This window comes from Ipomoea nil, unplaced genomic scaffold, assembly GCF_001879475.1.
Source record: "Ipomoea nil cultivar Tokyo-kokei standard unplaced genomic scaffold, Asagao_1.1 scaffold1043, whole genome shotgun sequence".
Lineage (NCBI taxonomy): Eukaryota > Viridiplantae > Streptophyta > Magnoliopsida > Solanales > Convolvulaceae > Ipomoea > Ipomoea nil.
In genome coordinates, this window is record NW_017617471.1 from 2,845,271 (window position 1) to 2,864,707 (window position 19,437).

The window sequence follows — 19,437 nt, forward strand, 5'->3', positions numbered from 1 at the left end:
CATAGGGTTTTCATCGAACCCTCACATAGCTGCTGGAGCAAAATTTCAAAGTGATCAGTTGAACCAACTTAGCTACCTTGCGGGGCTTTTAACTGTGTTTTTATTGATTGGTAATAATGGGTCTGCAACAAGGTAAGAAAATTGGCAAAGCTCATATATTCAATAATAAAAGCTTTCTGCTTTCATGAGAATCTTGTTTAACAAACATCTCAAATAGTTGTACAGACATCTTGAACCAAACAGAACAATGCATCCCAGGTTACATATAATGATGAGAAATTAGCAGCTCAGCTCTGCCAGCAAACAACAATGGACTGTATGTACATATAATGATACGAGCTGAGCTTCGGTTTTACTGATTTTTGTTGGCAATGCAAGTGCCTCAAGGCTGTCCGAGAAGTGAAGGCTTGTAGAACGCGTGGCTTTGTGCAATCTCTATTCTGTCTCGTGGATCGTTCAGGTTTTCGTCCCTTAATGCTTGGAGAATAGCTTGTACCTTTTGTTGCCTGAACATAAAAACATCAAATGCAGAAGATAAGACTATCCACAGGCATGAGGTCTTGGATAATCAGTTGAAAACGATTCATTTCTTTGGGCCTATCAGAAGTTTACCTCGTTATAAGTATTTTGTATAGCGTCTTGAGGATGGGGCAAAGCTCGACTGGAGCAACTGGCTTGTTCTCTCCCGGGTGTAACACGCTTAAAATGGATTGACTTAGCAGTTCATAAAACGCTCCTACAGCTGAAACTCCCTGAAAAACGATGCTAGAATCAGGCTAAATTATTGCTCCATTTCAACTAAAAACCTAAGTTGATAATAATGGCTAACACGTGGACCATAGTCGCTTATGGGTGACGCTGAGATTCAAACCCATGACCTTTGGTCTAACTCTGATATCAAATTAAAGCATGTGCTGCATCTCAACTAAAAGCCTAAGCTGATAGTTGGATTGCACATTAATGGTTATATGCTCAACAATCTGAATACCTGAATTGTCCCTTTGCCGCTTATGCTGTCTCCCAAATCCAGGCTCAGTTCTCCCTTCGCTATCATTTGGCCATACCATGCATTGCGACCTTTCAGCAGTGTCACGTAAGTGTCAGCGAGCAGCGGCCCTGCAAGCCTCTCGGGTTCTTCAGTTAACAAATGCGTGATAAATATCATCTCCGATGTGCAGTGAGCAAAATACACAGATTTGCTAGTAGCACTTTCGTTAGTCAGTGCAGCTACCATTCCTGAAAATCAAATTAAACGGGCACCAGATAACAACGGTCTCTTGGCAATGTGTATAATATCAGGAAACAGTTGAAGATCGAATTGGCATAAAATAGTTGGCTTACCAGCGCCAATTGCATAGACATTTTTTAGGCCTCCCATAACTTCATGTGTAACGAGGTCGCTGTTATCCCATACAATAAAATGAGGTTGCCTTAAGAACTTTGCAAGTGGTTTTCTCCATTTTTCAGAACCACAGATCCGAGCATTAGCGTATTCCTTGTTGTAAATCTCGGAGGCGATATTTGGGCCCCCGAGATATAGAATATTCTCAATTGGTACTCCAGCTGTGACAAAAACACGACACCACTACTGTTAGGCGTTAGGACATCAAATAACTTCTCGTTTTCCCTTTTTCTTCCTATTTTGCAGAACAGCAAGGCTATAACAAGTGATCGAAAGATAAAGGAATTGAAGCATGTGCTCCATGTCAACTAAAAGCTTAAGCTGATAGTTGGATTGCACATTAATGGTTATATACTAAACAAAAGGCTTACTTGCTCGGTTAATCATTTGTGTGGGTGTAATTATATGTGGAAACGGGTCTAGTTCAGCTTCAATGCCCTTTGCCAAAGAGATGATGATTGGGGGTGTCAATCTCTCTTTCCAATACTTTCCGATCTCTTCAAACACCTCGTGAGTTTCTGTCGAAGGCAACCCGTTAACCACGATGTCAGCATCCCAGACAGCCTCCTGCAAGTTAGTGACAACCTTAAAAGGACAAAGCGGAGTGTCAATCATGTTTAAGCAGAAGCCGTCTTTCAAAATCTCGTCAGCATAGAGGGTGCGGTCCCCCAGCCTTGCCTCGACGTATTTCAGATATGCACAACGCCTGATCAACCTCCTTAGCACATCCTCCCTCGAGTTGATCACCTCGAACAAACACTCCGCTGTGCCTCTATCCACACCTCTCCCGCCCCTTCTCCATATCCTGATTTGAACCTTGTCCCTAAATTGACCATAACTATCCTGAAGCAAAGCCACGAAAACCGCCCCCCAAGCCCCCGCCCCAATCCCAACAATCCTCAACAAGTCCCCCTCACCCTTGCCAAGATTTCGCCTTAGTTCATCAAGCTTCTCCTCCAAACCATTAGGGTTTTGTATGCCCCCATTCACATACACTTTTCCACTCATAACCCCTTCACCCACAACCATCTTTCTGCCAAAACTCAACCAAAAGCTCCAAAACCAGCCTAGAAAATCCTTAAATAACCTATTAAGAATGTTCTTGACAGATAAAGATTTCCTCAAGAAACCCAATCCTTATATGGATCTACCAGGCTTCAACACAAATTCCCAAATTGATGGGCTAATCTCAAATGCAATATATCTAGACTAAGAAAACAAAAAGATCTTTACTTTCTGCATCTCCTATGAACCCTCAAAGAACTTCCTTGCAAGTTATGACAAACTGATAACTACAAAGACAGAATCTTTTCTAGTACAACCCCGACCTAAATCGACCAGAACTGATATTCTTAACAGCCTGCTAATAACAGACAAAATCCCAATCAAGAACAGTGATTATAACTAAAAAATTTTACTAAATTGGGAACTTTGCATATGCAGCATTGTAGTGTCCGCCTAACTAAGTTTGTTCATCTACCCAGCAGAAAATATGTCAGAATAAATAAAGGGTAGGAGGGAAAGAAGATAAAAAGGTCCAGAAAGCAAACCTTTGTATGTCTGAAACTACAAAGATCAGTGAATCAGTCAAAAATGTGGAGACCCATCACAGATTTTTAAGGTTTCTGTACATTAGAGCAGTAAATGTGAAGTGAAAACATGAGAATTGCATGCAGATGTAGGAAATGGACAAAAAAAAAGTTGTCATATTGTATGGGGAGTAATTATTTATGTAAGGAAAATGTGGAGGAAGGAATGAACAGTGATAGGGACAGAAGGGGGGTGCCATACTCCCATGGAATTAATGATTTTAGAAGCTGTCAACCACCCCAACGGTCTGTAATTTTGGTCACCTAATATCATTTTTCTTCTCCCCATTGTCACTGCATATTTTGATAGTATCATATTCATATCTAATTTAATCTAATCTAAAAACATAATAAGCTTCAATTAAAGTTATATCTTTGATTTATGTCCCTCTGTAAATAAATGTATACATTTTACTTTAAATGTTATACATTTCAATGTTATTATACAAAATTAAACACCAATAATTTTTAATTCTAACATTGATAACACATCATTATTACCATATATCTATCATATTTTTTTCTTATTTTTTTTAATTATCATTTTATTAAAATCATTATATATTAATTTAATATGAATCTTTAGATACAAAATAGAAAATAAAAAAAATGAACATGTATGTAACAAAATTCCTTTTGTTAAAAAAAAATCCCTTTTATGGCTGCTATGGTGAATGGAGCATAGGTATATTAAAGAGTTGAAACGAATTGCAGAGGACAGAGAAAGAAAGAAGATGGTGTTGGCGCTCAACTCAAACTCCTTATCTTTATCTCTTCTTGCCCGAAGCCCTCGAGCTACTGCCTCTTATGGCAGAATTTCAAACCTCATTTTCAGGGCTTTCTCCAAGTCTGCGCCTTCAAACGCCCGCCCAGAACCAATTCCCGCTCACCAAATCACTAACTACTCCGGCGTCAAACTAGAGGAAACCGTGGAACCCAGTTCGGGGAAGCTCAGACTCGACTCTTGGATCTCTTCTCGCATTGATGGCGTGAGCCGAGCTCGAGTTCAGTCCAGCATTCGTTCTGGACTCGTCACTGTTAATGGCCGCATCATTGATAAGGTTGTCAGTTTACTTTAAATTTTGAATTTGATATCCAATTTGTTTTGAGTGAAGAGTTGTGTTCAAACGGTTGATTGTAATTACACCTGAATATCAAAGGTTTGATTTTTATTATGAATTAAAGAACTGTTGGCCCTGTAAAACTTCTGAAGTTTCAAGTCATCTGCAAACAGTATCTAAATCCTTGCCCACATAAGACGAAATTCCCTAGCCACAGGCCCCACCTGGCTCGGCGGTCCATTAGATTGTGGTAATGGACCACAAAGAGCCCACCATATTGGGTGTAACTCAAGAACCAACTGAGCTACCCGTACAGGATAGTATCTATAGTAGGATAAATCACGGTGGCTTAGCGGCCTATTAGGTGGGAGGCTGGTGCCCACAAGGAGCCCACCATAGTGGGGTGTAACTCCCACATTGTGTCTACCAGTCTGTGTCCTTGCCCACAATCTACTACTCAAGAACTAACTGAGGTGAGGTACCTGTACGGGCACAATATCTAAATGCTTCTCCCAATTCAAAGTTTGCACCTTTGCTTGCTTCCTCTGGGCAATGTGTATTCATTTTGGTATGCAGTTCTTTTGACTTAGAAAGATTGCTTGTTGTAGGTTTCGCATACAGTGAAAAGAGGGGATAAAGTTAATTGCACGATTGCTGAGTTGCAGCCTTTGACAGCAGAACCCGAAGATATGCCACTGGACATTGTTTATGAAGATGATCATGTGCTTGTTGTTAACAAGCCTGCACATATGGTGAGTTGAGTACTTAAACAACATTCCGTGTTGCTTATTTTTAATTTGTAAATTTTCATTATTGCTTGTTTTGAGTTTGGTAAAGAACTGTCGTCTTGTCTGGGGTATTCATTTATGTGATGCAATCTTGTACTCGTATAATGGATTTCCACTTAGTTGTGATATTGAATCTATAACCTTTTACGATACAAGGTTGTTCATCCAGCACCTGGCAATCCTACTGGAACGCTTGTAAATGGAATTCTTCATCATTGTAGTCTTCCCGTAGCATCATTCCCATATCAGGAAGTGCTTTCTGATGGGGAGGCTGCTTTAGATGATGAGTTGAGTACCTTCTCTTCTGAGCAAGATTACGTTGGGGGTGACTATTCTGCTATAGGAGAGGCGTCTATTCGCCCAGGAATAGTGCACAGATTGGACAAAGGAACCAGTGGATTGCTTGTTGTAGCCAAGGTGATCTCTACTTACAGTCTGAATATTGGTAACACAAACCACTTCCCGACTGTATGTTTGAGTCATGTTTTTGCTTAATTTGGAAAGTTTGTGATTTTCTGCACTTTGTAGGATGAATATTCTCACGCTCATCTAGCAGAGCAATTCAAGAAGCATAGCATTAAGCGAGTCTATGTTGCTCTTACTTGTGGAGTGCCTACACCGGCTTCTGGACGCATCGATATTCCAATAGGTCGTGATCCAAACAATAGACTTCGTATGGCTGCTATCTCTGGGTTTAGCAAGAATGGGAAAACCCGTCATGCTGCTAGTAGGTGATAAATGCCCTTCCATGTTTCACTAGTTCCATTGATAATTTCTTGAAGACTTTGAAGTGGGATTTCTCATCCACTTCCCTCTTAGGCACCCTAGGATTCCAACAGAGAATGAAAAAAGTGAGAGAAAATATAAGTTCTTTCTTTATTTTCAGTGTCTGTGGTCTGTGCTACATAGAGACTATGAAAAAGTTTGAATTTTTTTTTGAATTTTCAGATACAAAGTGATTGAAATACTTGCTGGTGGTGGTTCTGCCTTGGTTGAATGGAGACTGGAAACTGGACGTACTCATCAGGTGCTAATTAATATTATCCTTTTAAACCGGCTAACATTTATTGTGCAAATCCTTGTCGTGTTATTGTTGAAAACTAAATAGATAGGTTTATCTATAGGGTTGTGTCTGTTTATGAATAGGTGTAAGTTATGGGTACTTATTTACAGTTATGTCTTTGTGTATATATATGTACTGTGTTTTTGTATTAGAAACAGAGAATATAGAATATATATATTATAACATCTTAGTATTATATACATTCTCTCATTTCTGATTCTTCATATTGCTTCCGCCTAACTGGCGGGTGGTGTTATTCTCCACCCGCCAGGCCCCATCTTCCAAATTCAACAAGTTTCACATTTTAGGATTTGCATTTCCTAGGTTGAGGATATAATTAGGCATTTAAGCATCCTCAAAGCACGGAGAGCAACAAATTTCTAGCTTAGTTCATTACTATCATGATTGCTATTACATTATTCATGAAAAAGTATATCTTTAAAAACCGCGAAAAAAACTGAGCGACTTGGGAGAGAATGAGAATAGGACAAATTCTTACTGCTGCTACTCTCTTTCTACGATGTGAAATTGGCCGTTCTGGATTACCTGTTCGAGGAACTTATCTTCAAATTAGTAGTTTCTTCAAAACAGATCCGAGCACATGCAAAGTACCTTGGCATCCCCCTGCTGGGTGATGAGGTTTACGGAGGAACAAAGAGCATGGCCCTTTCATTGCTTCAGCAAAGGAACCCTTCTGAGTTTCACGGAAAACTCCTGCAACTAATCTCTAGATTGGAAAGACCTTGTCTCCATGCTTTAACTCTTGGGTAAGTTTTTTGTATTTGCTATATTCATTTCAAATTCAGTAACGTAAATCTAATCCAGTCGTTATTGCATATTCCTTTTGTGTTTTTAAGGTTTAGGCATCCCAAAACAGGAGAAAACGTACACTTCACTCAGCTACCACCAACCGATTTTGCTGAGGTTTTAAGTGACCTTCGCACCATTAGCACAGAGAAGGTATCACAATCTGTTACATACTTGCATTCCTGTCTGCACTGGATTAAAAAGTGAAGATTAATAGCTCTTCATAGAACTTTCATGGAAGTTGACACCTCGTAGTCTAGTGGCATAGGCCTGAGATCTATGTAAGAGGTCTCAAAGTTCGATCCCTAATTCAGTAAGATCTAGCACCCCAAGCTATCCATTTTGGATGCCCTACAAAGAAAATGTTGAAAAACTTGTGCAGATAAGAGGCAAATAGATCTTTTCTTATGGTCTTTGTGTGGTTTGGACTTTTCAGGTGTCCTGAAAGTATCATTCTTTGGCATGCCAGTGATGGGATCTCCATACAATTTTGTCCATCACCAAGTGAAGTTGGCATATGACACGAGATTGGAATTATGAAACAATTCTTTTTAATTAAAAAGACCATACCACAAGGTTCCAAGTTCAACTCGTGAGAGCTAACTATTGGTTTAAGCTGATCAGCTTAGCAACCTAGTCTGGTTTATCTCCTTGTAATTTTTTGGAGTAGGATCACAAAACAGACTTCACTCAGTGCACACATTCAGGTAGTAGCTGCAAACTTTCTCTTGAATCAAAGCTTCTCTAAGCATCTTAGTCCTGTTTATATTATAGACTTGTCAAAGATTATGTTCTTTCTAAAACTGTAAACTTTTGCTGCTGGAGAACACCAAGATATTAGTCCATTTTCTCCTCTGTTAAAAGGAAATAATGTTTCTTCATATTCTGAGAAAAATTGTCAGGTAATTGTAATTGTATGCAGAAAGAGAATTTTGTATTGAAGACTATATATGCTACTGATCAGTAAATTATTTGCAAAATCTTTTCCAACGGACAACGTTTGGCTGTTTCTCTTGCTCTTGCCTGATTACAGAAGATCTCTTTCCTGTCATCTAATACAGCTTTAGTGCTCAAAAATAGGCAAATAGGTAGTACTGTACATAGGGGCGGGAGTGGGTCGGGGGTGACTACATCCACCATTAATCCGGCCTTATACTTTTCCCCGTTATATCGGACATGTAATCTTGCAGATCACTACAAAAATATCTGTACACAGCATTGCTATACAAATCGCCACACATTCTGCCATGGCAGCTTCAACGGGACAGCAACAGTTTCAGTTAACCTGCCTTGGACTCTCTTCCTCGACTGCTGTTCTCCGACCACCAACACTGGGATCAGGGAGAGGCGGTTTTTGATTACCGTCTTGACCTGCAATCTGTGTGGCAGTAAATGCAGGTTCAAGGGTCTCGTTTACACTCTTTGTTGGCCTTTTCAGCCTTTTTGGTCTTTGTGGTCGTGTTTCAGTGTCGTTTAGGGGATCATCCATCTCGTCATCCATTGCTATTGAGTTTGGAGATGAATATTCAACATTCTTGGGAACCTTTTGAGGCCTCGATTTTGAAGGTGCTTGCTTGTCAGCAGTAGATTTTCTCTGCACATAATACGATTGTTATCAAATGCAAAAACTAGTGGTATAATAGTGCGAGTGTTCATAATGGACCTGTATAGACTAAATTCCCGATCTAATTTTTCCAATAATAAGGTTTGCTTCCTTAAAGAGGTCATTTGCATGATCTACTATGTTATGGACCCGTTTACTTCAGTTTTCCAACTGGTTATATGAAATATGATGTAAATAGTGTGACTATTCATGCGCATAAGTAGTAAGAATCAAAATCATTATTCCATTCAAAATAAATTGGGAAAATATTCACCTTTTTACTTGATTTTCCTTTATCAGCAGGGTCAGCAGTGGATTCAATACCATTAGCATTATCTGCAAAATCTTCCAAAAATACACCGCCGTCTGCATCAACCCTTATGCCCTTAGTTCCACCTTTCTTCTTCTGCCTTTCTTTAGCCTGACGAGAACAAAATATAATAATTACTCACAAGCTTGAAAATTTTTGATAGTTTGATCTGAAAAAGAACAATAAAAGAATGAACCAATATCTTTGATTTCCCACCTGAAGTGGAATTTCTTTCAGCTTCTGCTCAAGTTGGGCGTCATCAAGCAATAATGAGACAACATCTTCTGGTGCCATAAGGTCACCCTGAACGTGTTCTCCAGTCATGACAAGCTGCTGAACTGTGTTTTTCTGACTAGCTCTCAGCAATATTTTGTCTTCCACGGTCTCTTTACAAATCAGGCGATAAACAGTAACCTAAAATATGAATGCACCATAATTACACAAATTGTATAATGAAGTGTGTGCTTGCAGTTTCTACATAATCTTTCAGCTGTGTTTTCCCCCCAAGAATATTCACAGGTTCCAATTTAGGATATACTACATACGATAGCACAATTCCTGCCTAGAAAATTATACTAGAACTCAAAAGCTTAATCACAAGAAACGAAAAAAGAAAAACAAAAAAGGGAACCTTACTTCCTTAGTTTGTCCCAGCCTATGAGCTCTATCCATAGCTTGAAGATCTAGAGTAGGATTCCAGTCACTTTCATAGAATATGACAGTATCAGCCGCTGTCAAGTTGATTCCCAGGCCACCTGCTCTTGTACTTAGCAGGAACACAAAGATATCACTCCTACAGCAAGAAAATCCTTAACAGTAAGTTCCAATAGATGTACTCAGGAAAACCACCATTTTAATTCAACAACACTTACCGGTGCTGGAAGTCCCTGACCATGTCTCGACGATCCATTATAGTGGAGGATCCATCAAGCCTCAAGTATCTATATTTCCTGTAGTTCATATAGTCCTGGCACAAAATGACAATTGTTAAAGCAAAACTTTCAGATAAGAGGAAAAGGAAAGTGTAAAAATGGAAAAAGAATAAAAAATAAAAGAAAGCAATAGTTTTAAAGAAAACTCTGATATGGGAGGTATTAAGAACGAAAGATCATGTGGTCCAAGTGAAATTTTCCCAAAAGATAAACAATGCAATCCATTTGCTATTAAAAGAATACACCAAGCAGGACTGACATCAGAACAAAATTTTATGTTTGGGAATCCTATCCATAAAACATAAAACAGTGGATATAGGGATCAACTGCCATAATCTAACAATAGAGATGAAACCCTGATTATGTTTCATTTCAGCCCTCAGCAAAAGAAATCAATGATCTCATCATATAATCAGGTGTCCAAAAAATGGACAAAATAAAGATACTACAACCAGTATAGAGTATACAAGATCAGGTCTCGGACAACCAAGTCATGTAAGAGATTTCTGACTACTATCATTATCATGATGTTGCCAAGAGATAATGTAACCTACTAATAAGAACAAGGAATATAAAATACCTCTAGAATGTTCAACATTTTTGTCATTTGTGCAAAGAGAAGAACTCGATGATTTCCAGCACGCAATCGTCTCAACAATATGTCTAGCGTTTGAAGCTTGCCAGAGTCCTGAAAACACAACTCAAGACTAAGATGTTCTAAACTATAGGTGAGAGAGATACCAGAGAAATGACATCACAAAGGTGGATATATATACCGTGAGCATCTTTGCAGGATCAAATGGCTGCATGGGTGGACACGACCCAAAAATTTTATATGTGAGCTGAAGAGCAGGCTGTGAAACAGGAAGTTCAGAGTCAATCTCTTGTATCAAGGGGTGTGGACTAGCCGGTTTCCTTGGACCATTATGGTCGGATGTGCGCGCAAATCCCACAAACAACCTCTTAATCCAGGGATTATGCAGTTCCTCAACCATTTTGTAAGCAAAATTCCTATCTGAGCAATTTGCATGTATCTATGAAACAAACAAGCATTAGTGATGCATTAAAACTTTTGCCTGTAAGACAAGAGTCAATGAGGAAGCAAATAAAGCATCACTTACTGGGGGTGATCTTGCTCTTGGTATAAAAGAATATATTGAATGTAGAAGATCAATATTAGATAAGAGCCTATCTTGATGTGGCATGACTAAAGCTTCAAATGGAGCATCACCACGACCAGTTTCTAATGTCCTCTTGAATAAATTTGTGTCTGACTTTGATGGCAACAATAACATTCGTGTGACAGCTCTTACTTTGTCCCGTCCAATGTGATTGTAATTGATATCAGCATCCTCACTCTCCATCAGTAGGTCCAACATTTCATCCAAATATAGTCGACCCCATCTAATTATTGAAAACAATATTTTTTCCAACAAAGAACAAGTTGCCAAAAATGATGTTTCCATAGGTGACACATCAATCATACGAGTAAACCCAAATGTTCCACTTTTTACATAATAATCATCAGACTTCTGTGTTTGCCCGAGTATAGAAGAATGAATATTCTCTGGAGAGAATATGTTGAAGTATTTTTCAAATAATTCTCTACTAATACCGTGTCCCAATGTAGAACATATCGAATTTGAGTTCTGGATTTCTTGGAAGACCAGTTTTGGCATCTGCAAAGTATTAATAGAACAATGAGTTATACTTATACAAAGAGATCATTATCTGCAGATATCTACTAAAGGGATTGGAACAATCTGGGCCCCTTGAAGGAGGAAAAACTTAGACTCTTCACAATTGGGGGTATTATCACATGCCCCTGGTTCCACCCATTGTTATTGTGCCTCGACAATAGAGATGGGGACCCATTATATTACCAATTGCATAGAACATTCAAGAAAATTGTGTGTTCCTTGTTGACTTGTTTTTAGCAGTTGTAGATTTCACATTGAAGTTTGAATTCTTTCAATCACATCCCTGATTTTTAAGATACATTATTAAGTGGTCCCCACACCTGTTGCCTGGGAAATTTTATTGTCATGGGTGATTGTGAAATGTTGTCAACAGACAAGGACCATTTAATGCATAACTAAGAGATCAAAGATACAATTGGCACAACATGAACCTCAACCCAATTATTTTTAAAAAAAAAAAAAAAAAAAAAAAAATCAAGAAAAACAGTAGGGATCATGGGCTCAATTTGCTAAACATTAAACCATATACCAGAGTAATAAAGGGGATTTTTCCAATAAAGAATCATGAGGAACCTTTCGGTTGGCACATGATTCAGACATTCAGTTCTTTTAATTTTAAGATAACAAATGGAGTGTACACCCAAAATAATGTTTGGCTGCTAAATAGCAAAATAAATTCCTCTTGCTACTATTAGAATTTTTTCTATTGGACAAGAGGCACATAATGAAAGTATGCAAAAATGGGACTTTACAAACTGTCTTAAAAACAAAGAACAAACCCAAAAATGGACTTCATAAAATACCTGGTATGTAACAGGACTTCTACCACCAGAATAATACACGTCCTCCAGTTCCCCAAAGGGAGGAGGAAGAAGTGAATTTGGAATTTGCCCAAAATAGAAATAAGTGCTTCCCTCATTCCTCTCAAATAACTCTGGATGGTTACAAACCTGTTATTACAAATTGAAAAAAAATAAATTTACATTTTGCGCATGAGGTTCACAAATTTCATATATAATACATAAATGGGAAAAACATAAACAGCTAGAAAAATTTAACATTTCAAATACCAAGATACATAAATTTCGTAATCCATAAGTGCAAAAAGGAGTAAACATAACCAGCTAGGGAAAAAATAATCACCTTCCTCAACTGAATGACAATATTCATTAGGTTCATTATTTTTTTCTCATTAAGATGCCCACGGCTGCTGTCAAACAACTCTGCGAGTGATATCTTGTTCTTTATAGCTTGGTAAAATGCCTGCTGTCGAGAACTCAACTTACAATGCACTGTTATCTCAGTTTTCCCAGTCAACTCAGAGACTACATCTTTTTTAACCCGCCGCAGCATGAATGGCTTCAGAATTGCATGCTGTTTCAGAAATTCAGGGATAAATTATTATTATTTTTTTTTTAAAAAAAGAGAGAGAGAGAGCACATGTTGCATACAGGAGAAAGACCAAACATGGAAGAAGATTACTTCAATACTCCATGTTTTGACAAATAGGAAACCTATACTTCTATTACAGTTCATTAGGTCATTTATTTTTCCGAACATTTTTTGCACTACATATCATAAAATAAATCTCAGTATTTTCCTAAGATTTTTTGTAGGATAAAAGGTCTAAAGAACAACCATTATAAATCCTGATATAGAGACACGGAAATATTCTAGAAATTAAAAGTTTGCTTACCAATCTATTAAGCTGGTGCTCGTTCAAGGTCCCACCATGCTCAGCATGGTTCTCAATTCTGATTATAAAGAACATATAATAATGAGAAACACTTTACACTCCAGGAAAACTCAGAAAACTACCAGCATAAAGGACTTACCCTTTTGAGAACCACTCATTAAATTGCTCATGGCTATCAAATAAGGTGGGCATAATGAAATGTAGGAGAGCCCACAGCTCAGCCATGTTATTTTGGATTGGAGTACCAGTCAAAAGCAAGCGATTTCGACAATTGAAACTCAGTAATGTCTTCCATCTTATACTGTCAATCCAAAATCAAAGACAATAAAATGAGAAAAAATAGTCATTAACATCTTACAAATGCTGGACGTTCAGCAGTGTAAACATACAGACGTATACAAACTAATAGAGTGACAAATGTCTACACAGATTATGTTCTTATAGGAACATAGCACAACTCAAGAAGTACTCTAAATAGTCGCTGATACAATAACAAATACGGAGTAATTACAATGTTCTTAACTACAGTGCGAAGAACAGGATTGTCAAGATAAAAATAAAGAACATTTTTCAAGGGGGTATTAAACAAGGATTCATTCTCTCTAACCCAAAAATCATGTACAATCAAAGCATTAGCAGTTGAGAAAATTAATATTGACTTATGGAGTATCATTTAAAGGGGGTTTTTTTTTTTTTTCAAACAGAAAGTAGGAAAACTGCCACTGGAAGAAAAATTGTCAACCATCAATAACTATTGTATAAGTCGTTTCATTCATAATAGATTTTAAACAGATAATGTTCATGAGTCAAAAAGCATGTTCAGGGTAGATGCTGAAACCTGTTTGCGCTTTTAATTGCCTGGGCTTCGTCCAACACCATATATTGCCATTTAACACGTCGGAAGTACTTCTCATCAGACACTAGAAGTTGGTAACTGGTGATGAGAATGTGGAATCCGGCATCCCTGACAAGAAATAGCTAAGACAAGTCATTATAGAACCATCCAATTTCTAGGCTGGGCAGAAACTCTTCCTACATTTTTCCCTATTTGGATATGACAATAACCCAAGTATCCAACAACATCCCCACATCATGGTTGCATAGAGAACTAAGATACATGATTTACCCAAAACTTGGGCACATCCAAGAACATTATACATTGACAGGAAAGCACACATGAGGATGTATATAACAACAAAGAGAGAGAGAGAGAGAGAGAGGAAAGGGCAGGGAGGGTGAGCATTTGACTTTCACCCTCAATACTTCTATTGTGTGAAAGATATAATTTAAATCTTCCAAGCGATAGTCATTCCACAAATAGTCATGTAATCACTTCTTTCTGTTTTCATCTACTTAAATTCATCAAAAATCAGTATTCTACCCTGAAATGCCCTTCCACATGTCTGCTATTCAGGTACTGATTTCCAGAAATTTAGAATAATTAAAATGGCATAATCAACAACTTTTAGAGCACAAAATAACCATTGAAATAACTAGCCAATTCACAATTTAGTATCCTTTAGAGGAGAAAATATAGCCATCAATGTAGAGTGAGATCTACCGTCGATAAAGACGCTTGGGGTTAATATTCTTCCTAAGCACCGTCCGCTCTTGCAGCCCACCCCAATATGGAAGTGTTTTTAGATCAGGGCAGAAACGACCAATCTCATCGGCCCAGTTGTTCAAAACAGAAGCAGGAGCAACTACCAAAAATGGCCCCCATATATTCTTTTCCTGTAGAGAAAATAAGTCAAGTTATTATTATTTTTTTTTTTAAGGGAAGTCAAATTACTTCTAGGCACTTCACATATATGAATGGATCATCAAGTAAAGCTCTTACTTCTGCCAAATGAGCCAAGAATGCCATGGCTTGAATGGTCTTTCCTAGGCCCATTTCATCAGCAAGAATGCCATTTAAACCCTGACACAGAAAATTGAACTAGCTAAGTCAACAGTGAAGCAAGCATACAGAGGAATTTAGTGAAGGCAAGATGATACCTGCTCATAACAATTAACAAGCCATTGAAGACCTTTCAGTTGATATTCTTTTAGGGTACCCTTGAATAACTCTGGTGTCTGCACTGTTGATGCTACAGGCATGGTGGACCTGACAACCAGATACTCTCAATACACTAAGATTGAGGAAAGAAATATATAAACAAAGTTAAGTTTTCTATTAGAGGATAGTCACATTGAGAGTCCTTGAACTTACGGATGCAACAAGTCTATGTTACTAGAACCGGTAACTGAGGCATCTGGTAGGGAGTTCTCAGTTTCAGAAGCTAGCCGCAGCTTCAAGCATTCATTATCAAATGCACTTGTCATCTTTTTCTGCTTTGAAACTGCATCTTGAGCGGCTTTCAGAGCCTCCTTTCTCAGCTCAGCCTCTTCAGGATCTTCTTCCTCTCCAGGTTGAGCTTCAGCAGAACTTAACAGCATTTCTTGGTCATCTGCTCTTTCACTGTCAATATTCAAGGCCTCGGTGGGTTGTGAGGATGACTTGTTCTGCATAAAGTGGCTGTAAAGTTCAGTTTGTGACAACAGAAAGTTGAGCCTTTGCTGTTGCCTCCTTGCTTCACGAAGCTCCTGTTCACGTTTCAAAGCTTCTGCAGCTTCTTTTTCCTCTCTCTTCCTCACTTCAGCCTGCAATGTAAGATTATTTTAACATCAGAAAAAGTTCTTTAGTAAATCAGTAAATATAAGAGAAGCTCTTTCTGTCAAATATAAACATCATGTCGGTGTTTAATTTTCAAATTTCCTTGTAGCATCTTCTTTATGCTTTCTTCTCTTGAATATTTAACATCATGTGGGTGTTTATTTTTCTTTCTCCATTTCCTCTTTACTAGGTGTAGGCAAAAAACAGCACATTTTTGTAATTATGTTAACATGCAAATGCAAAAATCAACTGAAATTGAACAAGTAGGCAAAAGATAGAAGCAACATACCATCTCCTTGTCAACTCTCTTCCAAAATACCAACATGTCCCTGGTAAGTTTCCTAGTACGTATTCCAGCACCTCTCATCACCTTAAGCGATCTACCAACCTTCAATTTTACCTGGAAAAAGGAACCATTCGAGCTCAAAGGTAAGAACTAAAAACAAACCCAATGTTGGGACACAAGATTATTTTTAAAATGACACATATTTTAAATGCCACTGGAATAACGACCATCCCAACAAAATGAAAATATTACAAACGCAGAAACATTTGTTGCACTTGCCTCTCTTTGACAGGTTTCTGAGAACCTCTTGGCATCAGTGAATTGCTTTTTGTGAAAATTAGTGAAAAGTCTGTGATGTTTTGGGATGTCTTTCCTAACCATATTCACCCAATATTTTCCAATCTTTTCCATCTCTTCCCTCTCAACCACAGCAGGGTCTTTCTCCACCTTTGGCTTTTTGGGCAGACTACGTTCAATAATCTGTCCAGGCATCCCCACACGTGTAAGTAACAAAATCAAGGTCCTTCTGCCTATTAAAGAAAGCAATTGCTAATGTTCAAAAGAAATAACTTACCTCATATGTGTCTCCTTTCTCCAACACCTTAACATAATAAACCTGCAAAACACCACCCTCTGACAAGATAGAACGTCGTATTGATCCAGCTGCCCCCTCGGGGATAGAGGATGCCTCCAACGCAGCTTCACTGACTTGAAGACTAAATTTTGGGACTGAGTTACTAGTCAACTGAGATTTAAGTCTTGCCTGTAGAGATTCGTACTGTTGAATAGGATCACCCATTCCTCCTTGGCTTCTGGGCCCAAGCCTGTTGTCAGAAGCCATCATTGCAGCCAATGTCTCCAAATCAAGAGTGCCCTGAAGGTAAATTTCATCAACTTGGATATCTGCTACAGTAGGCAAGTTCAACGTTGCTGAAAGCTTTTCATAAGGAGGAGGGATGCTATAAGTCTTGCCTCCCCCAATATCCAAGAAAGCAGGCTCATAATTTGATCTGTAAATATTCAAAGTATTAGACTAGGCTCATAATTTGATCTGTAATTTGATCTGATTTACATGTGGCATTCTGTTTGTTCATTCTCCCCCTTCTTTTTTTTTTCTTTTTTTCTGTTTTCACTACAGCAGAAGGATTTCAATGCTAAGAAATTACAAAAAATATTGGCACTATAGTCCAAAAAGAAGTACAGGGAGAAGCATACCTATCGACCACAAATTTTGGGACATCAGATTGAAGATAGTTTCCTAGCTTCTGTGAATTATTTTTGCTTAGAAAATCTGATGCAGAGTCAAGTTTAAGCAATCCTCCTCTTTGATCACTTTTCAGTTCCGGATCCTTCAGCCCTAAACTGTTTTTTGCACTAGGCATCACAGTTCGTGTTGATGCAATGTTTGCTGGGGATGTACCAAGTCTCCTCTTATATTTATGAATGTGCTCACCAAGCATTGCTCTATACTTTTCCTCTGAGATATATGTACTATAATTTCTGTTTTCGTCCTCTTCACTGCTATATGCAGTCCGCCTCTTCTTCTTCAATTCCCGCCCAGACAGCACCCCATTACTTCGCTCCCCTATAGCTCCTATTGACAAACAATATGAAACATGCCAACTTAAAAATTATTTACAATATTATAGTCTAAAAATGTCATTTACTAAGACAAATAAATCACATCCTATTGCAAGACCATAACAACTTCAACTGCTCTATTTAACTTCAAACTGTTAATGAAGGACTGAGCAAATTTTGAAGAATTCAATCCCCAACCATGAGAAAATTAACAGAAAATTAATTGAATTAGAAATGAAACATTAAAGTGCATACCTTGGCTACCTCTGCTCTCATCCTGACTACTATTCCCATAATAATCAAAATCATCATCCTCGTCCCGTGGCAGCTGAAAGTTCACCAGGGACTACAAAAATCCCAGAAAAATCAACAAAAAAGCAGCTTCTGAAGACGTTCAAAAAAGAACCGAAAATTTACAGTTCTTGAAAAAATTTCAAGTCAATACCATTCACTAGAAAGCCTTTGATTTGGCTTAACAGTTTACACTACCCAATTGTAAGTATAAAGAATTAAAGACCAAATTCATAGTCTAAATGAAAAATCGTAAATTTGAAAATAATAATAATAATACAGGCAGAAAAAAAAAAATATTAGACATTAAAAAAGCCTAACTTTAAATCAAGTAAATCAGCTCAGCACATCAGCACGGTTACAACAAGTAAAGACACCCCATTGAACAGGACGAAAAGGCAATTCCACATACCTCAAGATTGAACAAATTGGAGTAGGAAAGACGCTTATTGGAATCCATGAACTACAGCCGGCGACGGGAGAAGAGCATCTGGAGACGAAAGTGTGTAAATTAAGCTAAAATTGAACGGCTGCACGAGTAGTCGGCGAAAGATGAGGAGAAAGCAGAAAGGAATGTAGAAACGGAGAACCCTAACCCTAGACGGAGAAATAGAGGGATAAGGGGGAAGAAGGGTGTAGGGAGAGAAAGAAAGGGGAAGATGCGTAGGCAGAGGTGAGAAGTGCATGGATAGGTGCTAACGTGCGCTGGGAGTGGGGTGGGGGTGGCGTTGGTTAATGTGCGCTTCTTTTGATCGAGCTTTCTTTGTGTGTGTGTGTGTTCTGTTTCAGCGCGTCAAAAACGATTTTGAGAGGGAATGTCTGCTCCTGTTAAGCCACGGCTATGATCTTTTCATGTCTTCGTTTCTATCCGTTGATTATCTACCATCATCTCAAATTTTTTTTCAAATCATTTTTAACAATATATATAGAGTTATACCCAAAATGGTCATCGAATATAGTGATTTTTCTCAATTTCATCATAAATAACTTTGGTTACATAATGTAGTCACATACTTTTATATTTTCAATCAAGTTAGTATTCCGTTTGTTATCATGTCAAATTAGTGTTAAATAAATGGATGATTCAGTAATCTTAGTATTGACCTCTATTCACTTTCAGCCATGTGAAGTGCGGAATACCAATTACTCTCTGACCTATTAATCAAATTGTAAATTCATAGGTTTGGGAGTAAGTCTGGAAGTAAATCGTAAAATAAAGATGGATTTCACACTTCACATGTCTAAGATTAAAGAGATATCAATATTGAAATTACTGAATTGTCTATCTATTCAACACCACATGTACGGATAATAAACAGATGACTAAATTAAAAAAAAAAAAAAAAAAAACAAATACAAAAGCCAATGACTACATTAGATCAATAAAATCGTTTAGGACGAAATTGAGAAAAATCATTATAGTCAATGACCATTTTGGGTATTAATTTTATCTCTCTCTCTCTCTCTCTCTCTCTCTATATATATATATATATATATATATATATATATATATATATATATATATAACGTTTTTTTAATGCTACTGACTCTATTACATTGTAATATCTGTTCAAACATACTTTAATTTCACTGAGATTCAATCTCATGACCTCCCATATGGGTGATGTCACTACATGCCATCTGAGCACAAGGTGCTTGGCAAACCACAATG

General features: G+C 37.8%; 3 protein-coding genes across 6 annotated transcripts; 1 reads left to right on the forward strand and 2 right to left on the reverse strand.

Annotated features, from left to right (window-relative positions):
- Positions 1-137: 137 nt before the first annotated feature.
- LOC109181455 (probable glycerol-3-phosphate dehydrogenase [NAD(+)] 1, cytosolic) lies at positions 138-3,084 on the reverse strand. Its single transcript, XM_019331225.1, has 5 exons — positions 1,774-3,084; positions 1,342-1,563; positions 989-1,236; positions 613-752; positions 138-506 (listed from the first exon to the last, which is right to left on the reverse strand). The coding sequence occupies exons 1-5, from the start codon at positions 2,429-2,431 to the stop codon at positions 383-385; spliced, it is 1,392 nt and encodes a 463-aa protein (XP_019186770.1). The 5' UTR covers positions 2,432-3,084; the 3' UTR covers positions 138-382.
- Positions 3,085-3,650: 566 nt separating this feature from the next.
- On the forward strand, positions 3,651-7,690 carry LOC109181453 (RNA pseudouridine synthase 2, chloroplastic). Of its 4 annotated transcripts, XR_002054200.1 has the most exons (9): positions 3,651-4,052; positions 4,661-4,804; positions 4,997-5,257; positions 5,369-5,571; positions 5,789-5,867; positions 6,495-6,670; positions 6,761-6,894; positions 6,928-7,023; positions 7,147-7,690. XR_002054200.1 is itself a non-coding variant. In XM_019331221.1 (8 exons), the coding sequence occupies exons 1-8, from the start codon at positions 3,666-3,668 to the stop codon at positions 7,153-7,155; spliced, it is 1,362 nt and encodes a 453-aa protein (XP_019186766.1). In that variant the 5' UTR covers positions 3,651-3,665; the 3' UTR covers positions 7,156-7,690. The 4 variants fall into 4 exon arrangements, 3 of the variants coding, with proteins under 3 accessions (XP_019186766.1, XP_019186767.1, XP_019186768.1); XM_019331221.1 differs by lacking the exon at positions 6,928-7,023 and having other exon boundaries at positions 6,761-6,863; XM_019331222.1 differs by lacking the exons at positions 6,928-7,023; positions 7,147-7,690 and having other exon boundaries at positions 6,481-6,670; positions 6,761-6,858.
- On the reverse strand, positions 7,648-18,548 carry LOC109181450 (DNA helicase INO80). Its single transcript, XM_019331217.1, has 23 exons — positions 18,178-18,548; positions 17,730-17,820; positions 17,109-17,487; positions 16,468-16,903; positions 16,173-16,373; positions 15,897-16,007; positions 15,164-15,594; positions 14,950-15,058; positions 14,792-14,872; positions 14,513-14,685; positions 13,790-13,915; positions 13,091-13,252; positions 12,952-13,009; positions 12,399-12,629; positions 12,059-12,205; positions 10,677-11,234; positions 10,332-10,589; positions 10,136-10,243; positions 9,496-9,590; positions 9,260-9,416; positions 8,840-9,037; positions 8,588-8,734; positions 7,648-8,304 (listed from the first exon to the last, which is right to left on the reverse strand). The coding sequence occupies exons 1-23, from the start codon at positions 18,223-18,225 to the stop codon at positions 7,987-7,989; spliced, it is 4,623 nt and encodes a 1,540-aa protein (XP_019186762.1). The 5' UTR covers positions 18,226-18,548; the 3' UTR covers positions 7,648-7,986.
- Between the last annotated feature and the right edge of the window lie 889 nt (positions 18,549-19,437).

Coding starts and splice junctions, on each gene's coding strand:
- LOC109181455 (XM_019331225.1), bottom strand. CDS start 2,431: ATGGTTGTGGGTGAAGGGGTTATGAGTGGAAAAGTGTATGTGAATGGG. Junction 1,564..1,773: donor ACAAATGATTAACCGAGCAA/GTAAGCCTTTTG, acceptor TTTTTGTCACAG/CTGGAGTACCAATTGAGAAT. Junction 753..988: donor GCGGCAAAGGGACAATTCAG/GTATTCAGATTG, acceptor ATCGTTTTTCAG/GGAGTTTCAGCTGTAGGAGC.
- LOC109181453 (XM_019331221.1), top strand. CDS start 3,666: ATGGAGCATAGGTATATTAAAGAGTTGAAACGAATTGCAGAGGACAGA. Junction 5,572..5,788: donor ACCCGTCATGCTGCTAGTAG/GTGATAAATGCC, acceptor TTGAATTTTCAG/ATACAAAGTGATTGAAATAC. Junction 5,868..6,494: donor AAACTGGACGTACTCATCAG/GTGCTAATTAAT, acceptor TCTTCAAAACAG/ATCCGAGCACATGCAAAGTA.
- LOC109181450 (XM_019331217.1), bottom strand. CDS start 18,225: ATGGATTCCAATAAGCGTCTTTCCTACTCCAATTTGTTCAATCTTGAG. Junction 13,010..13,090: donor AATGAGTGGTTCTCAAAAGG/GTAAGTCCTTTA, acceptor CTTTATAATCAG/AATTGAGAACCATGCTGAGC. Junction 9,038..9,259: donor GGCTGGGACAAACTAAGGAA/GTAAGGTTCCCT, acceptor TTCATATTTTAG/GTTACTGTTTATCGCCTGAT.